Source organism: Taeniopygia guttata, chromosome 6 (genome assembly GCF_048771995.1).
Source record: "Taeniopygia guttata chromosome 6, bTaeGut7.mat, whole genome shotgun sequence".
In the NCBI taxonomy this organism is placed as follows: Eukaryota; Metazoa; Chordata; class Aves; order Passeriformes; family Estrildidae; genus Taeniopygia; species Taeniopygia guttata.
The window spans coordinates 17,169,299-17,182,215 of NC_133031.1; the positions used below are offsets into that span (position 1 = coordinate 17,169,299).

The window sequence follows — 12,917 nt, forward strand, 5'->3', positions numbered from 1 at the left end:
CTACTACTTGCCTAATAATATTTTTTCTCTCTGTATAAATTTGTTGGTTCCAGAGAATATTTCTAATACTTTGGAATGCGTTAGATTTTAGATGTTTTTCCAAAAGTTGTATCTGGGACATAGCATGTCAGAATATCAGAATTTGTTTCTTATCCAGGCACTGGGAATGGGAAATGGGGAAGTTCTTTGTTGTAGCTCCTATAATTTAGGATGTAATAAAGACATTCTTCTACAAGCAGATGTCATTATCCAACCAGAATTCAATGGCCACATTAGTGCAGTGCTGCAGCCTGGAGTAATGCCATTGGCTTTTTGCCTTGGCTGTGTTGCTTCTGGAGGGCCAGGGCAATGAGAAATCATCTTAAAAAGAAAAAAAAAAACAAAAAAAACCAAAAAAAAACAAAAAAGAAAAATCCCAACAAACAAACAAAACCCCCTCAAACAAACCAAACACCCCAAAGCAACCTTTCTCACTTTAAAGCACAGGGACTAGCACTGCCTGAAGTCTTTCCAGTTGGCACATTACAGCTTGGTATCAGTGAAGCCTGCAAATTGGTGTAGGTAGAAGGAAAATTGAGGAACTTAAAGAGAAATATTTGATGTCCCCCTTAGCCCTGAGCTTTTCAAACTCTAAAAGAGTCTCCTTCTCATTCCAGATTCTCAAGTGGCTATTCAGTAGTGTTCAAAGAGAGAAAGCAGAAATTTCCAGAACTTTCAAAATTAAAAGTTAAGATTTCAAGGAAATTATTTTCAGTAAAATATGAATGTTTCATACTATCCTGTTCCAAGTTTTTCCTGGGCTGTTTTCTCACTTTTTTAATTTGATGTCTGTTAAAACTGTAAGTTTGTCTAAAAAAAAACTTTACTCAGCAGTTCCTGGCTTTTTTGCTTTGTTTATGTGGACTGGCAGGTATTTGTCATACCCCGAGATTCTGTCATTGTGTTCTTACAAAGGTTGTCTCCTGTCCCCGTTTTTAATTTGTCATTACACCTTTTCTGTCTTGTGTGGTTTTGTTGTTGTTTGCCCTTACATGCTTTATCTTTTGTATTTTATTTGGTTTGGTGTTCAGGGTGGAAAGTCTACCCACTCTTGTGCCACAGAAGGGCTGTGTCCTTGCAGCTGTGGTCTGAGAAGTGTGACTGCTGTGCCTGAGTGTCTGTATCCTCACAGGGAAGCCCATGCTAGTGAGCAGGGATGGAAAACAGTTTCTTCCACAGCTCCCTTTTTGAATGCAAGTCAGCGAATTTTGGACATGTGGCTCCTCCTCTGCCCACTTCTGTGGTCCTCTCTTCTACATTCTTGCAATTTAGTTGGCAACTTCTTATTGTGTACCTTTCTCCCAAAACTGAACAACACTGTACATGGAGCTCTGGAATACCCAACAGACCTGTCTGAGCTTGTTCACTCTTGGTCCTCTGTGGTTCAATTCACAGTATGACTGAGTTACTATTACCTTGAGGTGAATAATGCTCTCCTTCTCTAATGGCTGGGGAGAAATAAGGACTTTGGTTTTAATATCTCCTCATCTGCCTCTACTGTTTTAATAAAATTGAAGAGTTGGCAAAGGGAAAGTAAGATGAGGGGAAGGATGACTTCTATACATTGAAACAAACCAGAGAAAAGAGAAAGGTGTTGGAGAAAGGTGTTTTGTTTTCATGTCAGGGCAGGCAATGGTGGCTTTCCTTCCTAATCACAAGCCTCCTTTCAAAGTTTTGTCTTCAGTTTTGTCTGTCACAAGAGGTATCACTCTGCCCTGTGGTATGTGCAGTATTTACTCCAGATCTTTGGTATTTCTAATTTCTGCAAATGATGCAAACCTAAGATGACTTGGAACACAGACTTAAGTGGTAAGAAAGGTACCACTGCAATTTTTTGCTTGTTTATTTTATGAGAGGTTTTCATGGAGTTGTGTTTTGGATAGCTGACATAAAAACAAGGAAACCACTGTTTTCTCTTGAACAGCTGTGTAACAATTAGAAAATCCTTATTTTTTGTGGCTTTAGTATCTTTGGTTTCTATATCGGGCTACTTGCTTACATGTTGATATACACACATACACGTTCTTAGTACGTATCAGTACTAAGAATTTAAAGTGTAAACTTTAGGCAAAGAAGTTAATATAGTTACTACACTGTAGTGGTGGTAGTTCAGATACTTACTAGGTTTAGAAAATCACTGTGAACAATCTAAACTTTTTTTGTGTGTATTTTGCGGACACAGGTGATGGTGGTTTTGTTGGCATTCTGAAGCTATAATTTGATAACATTGTGCCCTTAAGTGTTTGGGTGCTGACCTCCTATGAAGTATACTGAACTTAAACAGTTGTGTTGAATTTGATGCACTTTAAAATGATGACCTTCTAAATAATCATGAACTTGAGACTCTTTATTCTTCTATTGAAAGTAGGTACAGCTGCTGCACGGAAGGAAATAATCAGAAACAAAATTCGTGCAATTGGCAAGATGGCAAGAGTCTTCTCTGTTCTCAGGTACTTACATGATTTCTGCATTCTTTAACCCCTATTACATATGGAAGGTAAACATCTCTGTTTCAGGGTAATGAATGCCAAAGATTTTTCAGGGAGATCACTGTGCATCAGAATCTTGTTTGGCATATTGGAGCACACAGTTGATGGAATTTTTTGTTGAAGAATATTTTTGAGTTATTTTTGAGACATGTTTCAAGAAAGTAGAGAACATGATCTGTAGTGTACATATTATTTGTCCAGCTGTTAACTAAGAGTCTTGGAAAGGCAATACCAGATAGAAAGACTGAATTCATGGGTATAATGAAGGAGGTCAGAACTGACTGAAAATTTCTGACATATCAGGAGGTTGAGGAGTAGAGTGGTTTTGTTTCCAGTTTTGGTTTGATTATTTTCACCTATTTAAAAAATACTCCATCTTTTTTTAAAATATCTGTTTTTCCACAGAACATAATTGCTCAAATAGGGGTAAATTTTTAAAGGTCTTATTTCCCGAGGTAGAGACATTTAAAACAGAATTGGGGATTGTTTTATGGTAGTGAGATATATTCTGTACCTCATGAAGCATTCAGTGCTCATTTCAAAGCTCATGAACCTGTATGTGAATAACTGCTCAGAATTTGGTTCAGAAGTAGCCAGCATTTATAACTCCTAGGTGGCGGGAACACTGGTATAGAATACAGTTCTTTTCACCTTTTAAATTGTTGGAATTTGAATTTACATTCAGTCCTGACATGCCTAAAACACAACAAAACCAGGCTCTCCCTTTCCCCATCCATTATTTTACTTCAATGCAAGTTCTCATGTGGAGATATTTAGGGTTTTGTTACTGTTTTTCTCACACAGGGAGGAGAGTGAAAGTGTGCTGACACTCAAGGGTTTGACTCCCACTGGAATGTTACCTAGTGGAGTGTTGGCTGGAGGACGTCAGACCCTGCAAAGTGGTAATGATGTTATGCAACTTGCTGTGCCTCAGATGGACTGGGGCACATCTCACTCTTTTGCTAACACCACACATAATGCATGCAGGGAATTTCTTATGCTTTTCAGTTCTTGTCTTAGCGGCTGATACAAGCATAGTGTTATGTGTTATTCAGGCAATGTGAAATGGATACTTAACCAGGGTATAAAACTAAAAGCCACCTAGTTCAGCAGTATCAAGCTATGGTTTTCAGACTCTGAGCTTCCTTAGGTTACAATTTTTCAGGTGGGGTGTCTTTATAGATCTCGTATTGAAGCATTTAATCATTACAGATACAAAAATGGCTGCGTAATTTTGCATCATTACTTGTGTGTTCTCCATTAAAATAGTTTTATTATAGCTTTGTTAGTATTTTCATTGACAATGACAAATACTTGTTGATATTAATATTAACAAACAGCTACAGACTGCATAGTTCCATATTACACTCCATTGACAGATTGGGATGTGCTATGTTTTGTACCCTGGTAATTAATGCCAAAGTTTGTTCTCTATGTTGTTTGTCAAATGTTCTATGTATAATTGACCTCCCTGAATTGTCCTTGTAACATGCTGTTTCCTTCCTCTGCAGATGTAGCTGCTTTCTTAGATCTGTCTGTCTCTCTCTAGGTATAGATGTATGTCTGTATAAGTGTTAAAATTAAACCACTATCCCAGACACTTGTCTGTCTCTTGATGTAGAAGCAATGTTGTAGCACCTTGTTTTTGAGGTTTGCTGCATTTGCTGCTGCACACTGTCTGTGCTTTTTCAACAACAATGTACTTGAAAAATATTCAATCATTTGTTATAAAATCAGTTGAGAATAAAGGGGTTGAATTTAAAACTTGTAAATAAATCAAAATAAAAGGGTGTTATTAAGTGTGCATATATTTTTTTTTGCATGAAAATAAAAGAACTCTATACAAAATATACCTGTAATCTGGCTCATTGAATATTTTATAAAAGGTTTTTATTCTTTTTTTAGTTTGTTGAATCATTGGATCATATTTTTCACAAGGCCCATAATTATTAACTAGGATTAGGGAGGATGCTATGAGCTTGTACCAAGTGTATTAAAAAAATGAAGTCCATGTTTTCTGTTCACAGTAGTGAATTACTAAGAAACACCAGTCTGAAACTGGACTTCATATCAGCAGCACTCTTAACATATTCAAAGACTATTTATTGGCCACCTTCAGCCTTTACTAAGAAGTATAAAACTTCAGTATGGGAACACTGAATTTTATAACTATTGAAAGATTGTGATAAGTGAATACTGCCTTTTACACAATCTATTTTCCAAGAGTGGCTGCTTTTCTCATTTCATTATTCAGACTGTTTATTTGAATTCCTTATATTTTCTATGTAGTTTTTTTGAAAGCCTTTCACTACATTTTCTACTAAATTATCAGAGCTGATTTTTAATAGCTTTGAAACACAAATGTCACATTTTAAATAATTTTTCAGTGGGCATATAATGTCTACAAGTAAGTTTATATGTCCAGTATATGTATGTGATTGTTTTGTGAATGTCTATAACAAGAAATTATGTATGTTTCCTAATCCATTTGACTATTCCAAAAGCATATGTTCTAGCTTTAATTTTCATTGTTTAATAAGAAATTTTATTATACTTAAAAATGAGAATCTGCATTCCTCTCACTCATTTAACAAATTTTTATCCATGTTGCATTGCAAATACCAGAGAGGATCAAACTGACTAGAAAATTTGTTTTACATAAAGCATCTGACTTTCTACCATTACTGAAAATGTGGGACATTTGGAAAGTATGCAAAATCCATTCTGGATTTTTGTGGGTGTGGGTTTTCTCTTGACTAGAACTTTTGATGGCCAATATTCCCTGATGTGCTACATTAATAATGCGCTACATTAATACATTAATAATGTAATGCGCTACATTAACATTATCATTTGTTTTAGTCATGTTGTTTGCTCAAAATAAATAATGCAAACTTAGTTCTTGAACTGAAGTAACTTCTTTTTACTGAAAAGCATGTTACTTTTTCAGTCTTAAAAGACTAGTTTTCCAATTAGGATTAATGCTTAATTGCAAAGGTAGCAGTAAACAAAAAATGAAATAAAACTTCATTAACTGACCATTTCTAAACCACTGTAGTATCAGAGAATTTATATTTTTGACAAAAATATGGTCACTGATAGTATAGTATATATTTCTTGCTACAAATACTTAATTTAAAGTATTTTGTACTTTGTTGATCAGTATACTATCAATAATTTAAACTAGTCTAGGCTTGCAAAAATAAAAGAACATAATATTAATTGAAGTAATTTTTTATTCTGTTCTTTTGTTGGCTTAAAAATATACAGAATTGACCAGTATGCCCTAGGTATTCCTGGTTTCAGGCTTACAAGTGCTCATTTTTCAATGGCACATTGGTTGCTGTTAAATTGATAAGCATCTTTGAAAGTTCTAAGAAATTTGAGTGTATATTTACATTTCTCTAGAGAGCGGGGCTGAAATTTTTTTAGTCAGGGCAAATAGATATACACACATATGCAATTTTTGCATATATACACCTATTATAGTTCTTAATGTCGGTAAGATTTTCCTTAGTGGGTCTTAGCAAATGCCACTGTTCTGTCAGGACTTTGTTGAGTCCAGCTGCTTGTCGGCTTTGCCAGTGTTTGGGAGCTGCTGGCCCTTCTCCTCCTCCTGCTCGGGGCAGCAGTGCCCGGTGGCTTTGCCCGGTGGCTTTGCCCGGTGGCTTTGCCATCCTGCTGGGCAGCACCGGGACAGATCCTCACTGCAGCATAGAGCAGCCCAGGGGATGGCAAATGCAGACTGCAGTGAAGGGCTTCAACAAAGACACCTCAGTTCAAAATCATAATTCTGGAAGAAAATGCAAGCCTACATCCTATGGGAGACATCAATGTATGATTTCTTTTTTCATTAATATATGGATATTTTTTTTTTAATGAATTATAGCTTACTTTTTGATAGCTTTAATGTGTTAGGATAAAAACAGACTTTGGGAAATCATGGCCTTTGTATATATCTAATTTTTTTTAATGTTAATTTATTTTTTATTATTTTTTGTTGCTTACATTATAGTAGCTGAAATAATAAAGATAACATTTAAACATTTAAAAGATAACATTTAAAATAACATTTCCTAGTGACTAATTTTGTGAATTGAATTCAATAAAATTAGCTTCCAAACTGAGCTAACATTGCTAAAAACTGGCAAAACATGTAGGGCTTTATTCAGCAACATACTAAACAGAAATTTAACAATTGTTAGTACTTCCATGGCTAGCAGTTGAACTACTGCCCCTGCTATTAGTCAGAAGGCAGTTAAGATAGTTTTCTGTGTTTATGTTGCAAATTGGTAAGGATTTTCTATCACATCCATCCGTTAGGTAAAACAAGGTAAAAAAAAATCCGTTAGGTAACTGTTGCTTAAAATCAGCTTTCAATTGAAAATTTTCAGGGCAAAGACTTCAGAATTACCGTTAATACGATCCAGTATTAATTTGAGGTTTATCAAAGTCTACAAAGAATAAAATTTTAATTTAGATAAACCTGCACAGGAGAATCCAACAAAATTATTTTCCAAATTGAATCTCTACAGGTTTTTTAAATGCTTGTATTTTCCAGTCAGTTTGTTCTTTTATGTCAAGTTGAAAATTATCTTTTTCCTAACTGTGATAAATATTCCAAGGTCTTTTTGGAATAGTAGTAGTATAAATAGCGTGAACTAGGAGTAAATTTTGAAATTTATATTTATGACCAAGCTACATAATTTGCAGACATAAATCAGTATTCGTGATCTTTTCAGGAAAAGATTGAAAACAAAGACTCCACAGGTAACAGACAATGGTGAAAAGAGGTGGTTTTTTTACATAGTTTTATATTTGTATGGCAAATTGATTATAGTTTGCAAGTATGTATTTGGTGACTTTCTAAAACAATTCTTAAAGTAGGTTTTTTTTTTTAGAAATAGAGCAAGTTTCTTTCCCTTAAGGTAAACATAAATTAGCATCCATTCAAGCGGCTTTTTGATTTAATTCTGGAATTGCCCTTGTCTCTGTAGATTTAAGTGCACAACTGTTTTAACATTTTTTCATTTTTTTGTTCCATGGAAATTGCAGTATATGAAATTCAAAATGCTGCATTTTCCTTAAGTATTTAATATTATTTTATGAAATAAAATAGTATTTATTGGATACTTACATAATGCAAGTATCCAATTTTTTCAGACTTTCTCAGTAAAAATTAGAATCTTATGCAACAGTGAGCTTAAAATGTAGTGCAGGCAATTCATATATAACATAGTGTAGGCACAGTGTAGGTGATTGGTTTTGTTGGATAGGAAATGAGAAGTAATAAACTTAAATCTCTTTCAAGAATTCTATTCTCATCTAATGCCCTATTTTCTTATAGAGCTATTTTCCCCAGCACTTGCTTGAATAATCTGCCATGATTTTTGTTGTTAACAGTATGTATGAAGCACTACACAAGTAGATTTACCACTATGTAAGCTACTTTTTGACAATAATTCTGAAATTATGGTATTAGAGGCATAGCAAATAGTGGAGGAGGTAAAAAGTTGTTACCATTATTGACTTAGCTGCAGTTCAGGTTGTAAAAGCTTATGTTAAAGCTTTGCAATCTAGAGCTAAAATTATGAGGAAATAATTTGCACATAAGAAATCAAAGCAGTTGTCATAGTTACTTAGAAAAAGTTAGTGAGCTAGATGTTCTTTGTATTGACATTAATTCACCCACTAAGACTCTGTTTGTTGTTGAGTCAACTAAACAATTTACAAGACTTTGCAAATATGCAGATTTAACTAACTTTCTGATTTGTCTTCTTTGGCTTAAATTTCACAATTCAGTTCTCAGAGATACCCATTTTAGCTTAAAATGTTGTGAGAAATTTAAGTACTTATTAAACTTCAGGGAGTTAAAGATAAAGAGAAAGGTAATTTTTTATTATTATTAGAATGCTGGTAGTGTTATTTTTATAGTGTCCTTCCTGGTAATTTAATGAGAAGCTCACTAATGTGTTTTTGTCTTCAGAAATAGTCTCAAATATATTTTTAGTATTATTTTAAACCATACCACAACTTTAACATCAGTTGAAGTTTTCTGTTGCTGTCTTTAAAAAAAAAAAAAAAAATCACAACCAAAAGTTACAGAAATGTATAGTTAATAACCTCTGTTCATTAGTGTTACTTAGACAGACTTTTAGTTTATAAACTCTGTTAGTTAAAATCCAGGAAAAGTTTCGCTTAGAATTAAAAACAGTCCCCCAAAAACTTAATTGTCATTTTAACTAATTGTAATCTACTCTGGCGTAGCATACTATATTAAATTGATCATTGCCTTTTCTGCTATGCGATATTACACTCTTCATCTTTCTCATTCATTTTGCATGCATCTGCTCACTTCTGTACAGCCACTGTAGAGGCAATTGAGGCTGAAAAAGGTATGATCAGAGTCTTTGCCCTTGGCAGAGATCTGTGGTGTCTGGGAGGGAATTCAAAAGTACTCTGTGTGGGCGTGTTTTATTTTCAACTTGCACAAGCAGAGATGAATCAACTGCATTGATTCATCTATTTTACATGTAACATTCATTTCTGGCTTTAGAATGATGATTATCTTTAATATTTTAGGGAAGTTCTTGGGGTTTTTTGGTCTCCTTTTGTTTTTTCTTTTTTTTACAGAATATGCTGTAGGTTTTCGTATAATAGCATGTTGTGATATGTGATGTTGTCTTGAAGTTCTTAAAAATGGAAGTGTTTAGTGGTTTTTTTCTGCATTCAACTGAAGGTTTTGTTTGATTGCGGGGAGGGGACATTATATGTGGAAGGAGGGTTGTTCATGCATGCCTTTTCTCATAAAATATGTTTAATGGCTTTGAACATTTTTTTTTAACTTTCTGTGATATCTGGTAGTGCAAGACATATAGCTTTTTTTCTATAGATTTTGCATATAATTTACTGTTCAAAATTATTTCTAGTATTTATGAGACATATTAAATTAAATGGATTATTACTGCTTCTGTGCTAAATAAGTTGTACATACATCCTCTATTAGTGGTATTGAGCAAAATGCCATCAAATTATTTGGTTCAGAGTATTCAACTACAGATTGTTTCTTTTCAGAGAGACTTTAGTTTCTTCTTGCTCAAAATTCAATGAAGTGAATGACAAACAGCATAGCCATTGAGAGAGTTACCTTTGGGGTTTTTCAGATTTAGTTGCAAAGCACCATTTAATGACTGTGTTCTTTGTTTTTTTAATTAAGGAAGTCAGATCTCCAAATATATAAACAAGTGTCATATTCTGTTCTCACACACACCTGCAAGAGGTCCTGTTGTTGTGAGTGGAAAGCTGTACTTAAATCTCCAAAGAATTATTTCATCCCAAAGGCTTCAGTCTTATTATGTGGTCAGCCATTTTCAGGTGTAAATTCAACTACAGACCTCATTCATCAAAATAATCAGTAACAAAATAATATCTATTTTCTATACTTACTTTAAATACATCTGTATTTAAATGATACCATTGTTGAACCGCAGTGCTAATTTGGTGATTGTGGTTGTGTCCATTTCCATCATCCACATGATTAGCACAGTGTGAACCACATCCTGCAGTTTTGTACCTGCATGAAAACTGCAGGATCAGGCCATTGGTGTGTGTGCAGGATGTAAATCTGCCACTACTTTTGTAACCCTCTGCTGCTTTGCCTCCACTGCACTTGCTGTGCTGCTTAGATCTTACTGACATTGCCCTGAAGAGAAGGGGGATGTTAAGATTAGCCCAATAAGCTGAGCAGCAAAAGCACAGTAGTGATAGCTGGCCCCACCAGGGACACACAGAAGCAATCAAGTGGGCTTAAACCCCTTGATTCCTGCTTGCAGAATATTTGCCATACTTTGTTCTTTTTGTAACAAACTGAAATAATGATTGCTGTGGACATTTCAGGAAAGCAAGTTAGAGAATCTTTTAGCAATACAGTAGCAAGGCCATAAGTTTCTTTGGCTGATTTTTAATATTTTCTAAACATCATTTGTTAGAAAAAATATATGCTTTCAACTTATTTTTCCATTACTGACATATCAAATTTGCATTTTGTTAAGCAATACGAGGATTCTCTCCGCAACATAAAATCTGCAGTTTTGAAGAAGCAAAAGGTTTGGATAGGATCAATGAGAGAATGCCACCAAGAAAAGATACTCTTCAGCAAGATGGTATTAATACTGTAAACACAGCAAATGCCAATGGAAACAATGGAACTGGCAACAACAATGCACAGTGACCACATCAGTTTCTGGTTTACTCACTCATGTCCTGCCTGAGAATTCCTAGATTACTGCTTTTTCATGTGACAACAAATGAACTAGGGGGATCACTTGAAGTGACTACTTAACACAAGGTAGAAAACCATCTGACTTGATCCCACTGAAGAGAGACCATCATGCTTTTGAGACAACAGCCCCTCTCTTACACGGTGACCTCCTGGGAGCCTGTGCCTCACCCTTTCACACAAACATCCATCACTGGCTGCTGCAGCTTCGGAAGAGATCAGGGGAAAGGATCGGACTGTTCTCACTAAAGCACACCTAGACTAGCATCTTACGCTTATGTTGTCAACACTTTTAAGTTTACAAATGGGATTTTTCTTTCAGTAGAGGTAGTTTGTTTGTTTGTTTGTTCATTTGTTTGTTTAAGTCAGACTTTCAAATACAACCCTAAGAGCTAACTATTTATTAATGGACATTGGTTTCATGATATGTCTTTAAAATTATAGATTAGAATGGTCTTAAAATATCTGAGGCTGCAAAAACTGTATTTTAAATAACAGAAAAAATGCCAAAACATTTCAGTTGGCCATTGTGTAAAATGCTGACCTCAGGTTTACTCCTTTAGGTGTTGCTAATTCTATATTGTATTCACTGTATTTTTTAGTTACAGCTTATCAGAAGATTTCTATGTAGGAATGTTTATTACTTGAACACAGATTTAAAAAAAAATATTTAATTTAGAAGCTTTTCTGCTCAGCTTTTTCAAGACTTTTCCCCACCTTGAATTTAAAAAATATATATATACTAATTTTAAAAGTATGAAAAATATAAGTGTCAATTTTAAGGTACTTTTAATTGAACTTTGTACATTGTTTAAGTAAATTTTGATTCATATCAAGTCTGTAAAACTTGGCATTGTATTTTGTGTATGCATGTTTTCATTTTGCAAATATTTAATATATAGACCTATGATGTACATCTATAGGTTACCTAGATGTTATAGGTACTTTTAGTTCATTGTGAGTATTACGGTTGCATAAATAGCTAACAATCACTGGGCTGAATAGCTGCAAGCTTTTTTATTATTTTTAAATCTGTAAAGGAAACTGAACCTGTATTGGACATACTTTTTATTTAGGCAAAGCAGCGTGTGAGCAATTGCTATGTTCAACTGCTAAGGCATTAGTGAAAGTGTAAACTTGAGACTGCATGTATTTTGGTATCTACAGGACTGCTTGGTTAAAATAAAAATTGAAGCCCTGTGCTAATTTGTTCAAAAATAATGGACTGTACTGATTGCCAGTGTACTTTGTTATATATTTTGACATTTGCTACATGTCCTTCTCATCCCCTGGAACACAACTTGAAACTTATGTCACTAGAGTTCATCTCTTTTTTTTTTTTTTTTCCTTTGCCATAAACTACAATCTGTACATACCCCTAAGTTGGAAATTTTATGCATGTTTCGAACTATTCAAGTATTTTATAAACAGTAGCACACAATAAATTTTGTGCATGGGCTGCGGCTCCTATTACTGCGTATTGGTTTTATTTGCCATACAATACATAGGTCTAATATGACCTTGCAAATTGTTTAGAAATAGTCTTCCATATTTAAACCATTAAAAAATATCATAAAAGGTCAGATTTAGCTTGCAGAGAACTAGGTGAATGTAAACACTCACTGTGTAATTTAAATTTTATTCCTGCTGCTATTTTTTGCTTTTGAGTTATCTCTCAGGAATATTTTGTGTGTGGTAAACCAGACATCCATTTTTTGTATGTACAGGCTTGTAAGAGCAGGGTTAGTGGACTCTAGAAAAGATTTTTAGGCATAGCTGTGTTTCATATGTTGGTTTGAACTAAACATTTGACTAGTGAAGTGTTTTGGGGCTGCTTTTTGGGCAAAGGGAGAAAATAGTTTGTTTTGGCCCTCTGTACAGATACATAAATAAGCCTTTTTTAAACTAAGGACAGGCTGCTGGAAAGGATGAGAATTAAGATTAGAATAAGATGAGAATTAAGACACACTGTTGGTAAGGGGAGTTTTAATATTAAATTTTACTTTATTGCAGATGCATTCTAATTGGAAATTCTTCTCAGAGTTTGAGTCCAGAAGATCAAGCTAAAAATGGTAAGTTTTTTGGCTATTTTATGAAGCACTCCTATCCCT

At 34.3% G+C, this 12,917-nt stretch overlaps 1 protein-coding gene across 7 annotated transcripts in view; it reads left to right on the forward strand.

The window, feature by feature from the left end:
• PPP3CB (protein phosphatase 3 catalytic subunit beta) overlaps nucleotides 1-12,917 on the forward strand; it is a 47,174-nt gene that overhangs the window by 27,971 nt on the left and 6,286 nt on the right. For 2 of the 7 annotated variants that reach the window (XR_003961203.4, XM_072931558.1), the window contains exons 11-13: nucleotides 2,405-2,489; nucleotides 3,333-3,430; nucleotides 12,820-12,878. Coding sequence is in view for 6 of the 7 variants with exons in the window: in XM_072931558.1 (XP_072787659.1) it covers nucleotides 2,405-2,489; nucleotides 3,333-3,430; nucleotides 12,820-12,830 (194 nt within the window). In the remaining variant the exon portion in view is untranslated. Of the gene's footprint in view, nucleotides 1-2,404; nucleotides 2,490-3,332; nucleotides 3,431-7,270; nucleotides 8,273-8,893; nucleotides 8,924-10,579; nucleotides 12,277-12,819; nucleotides 12,879-12,917 lie in introns of those variants that run through there. The other 5 variants (XM_030276877.4, XM_030276878.4, XM_030276879.4 and 2 more) reach the window with 5 other exon arrangements.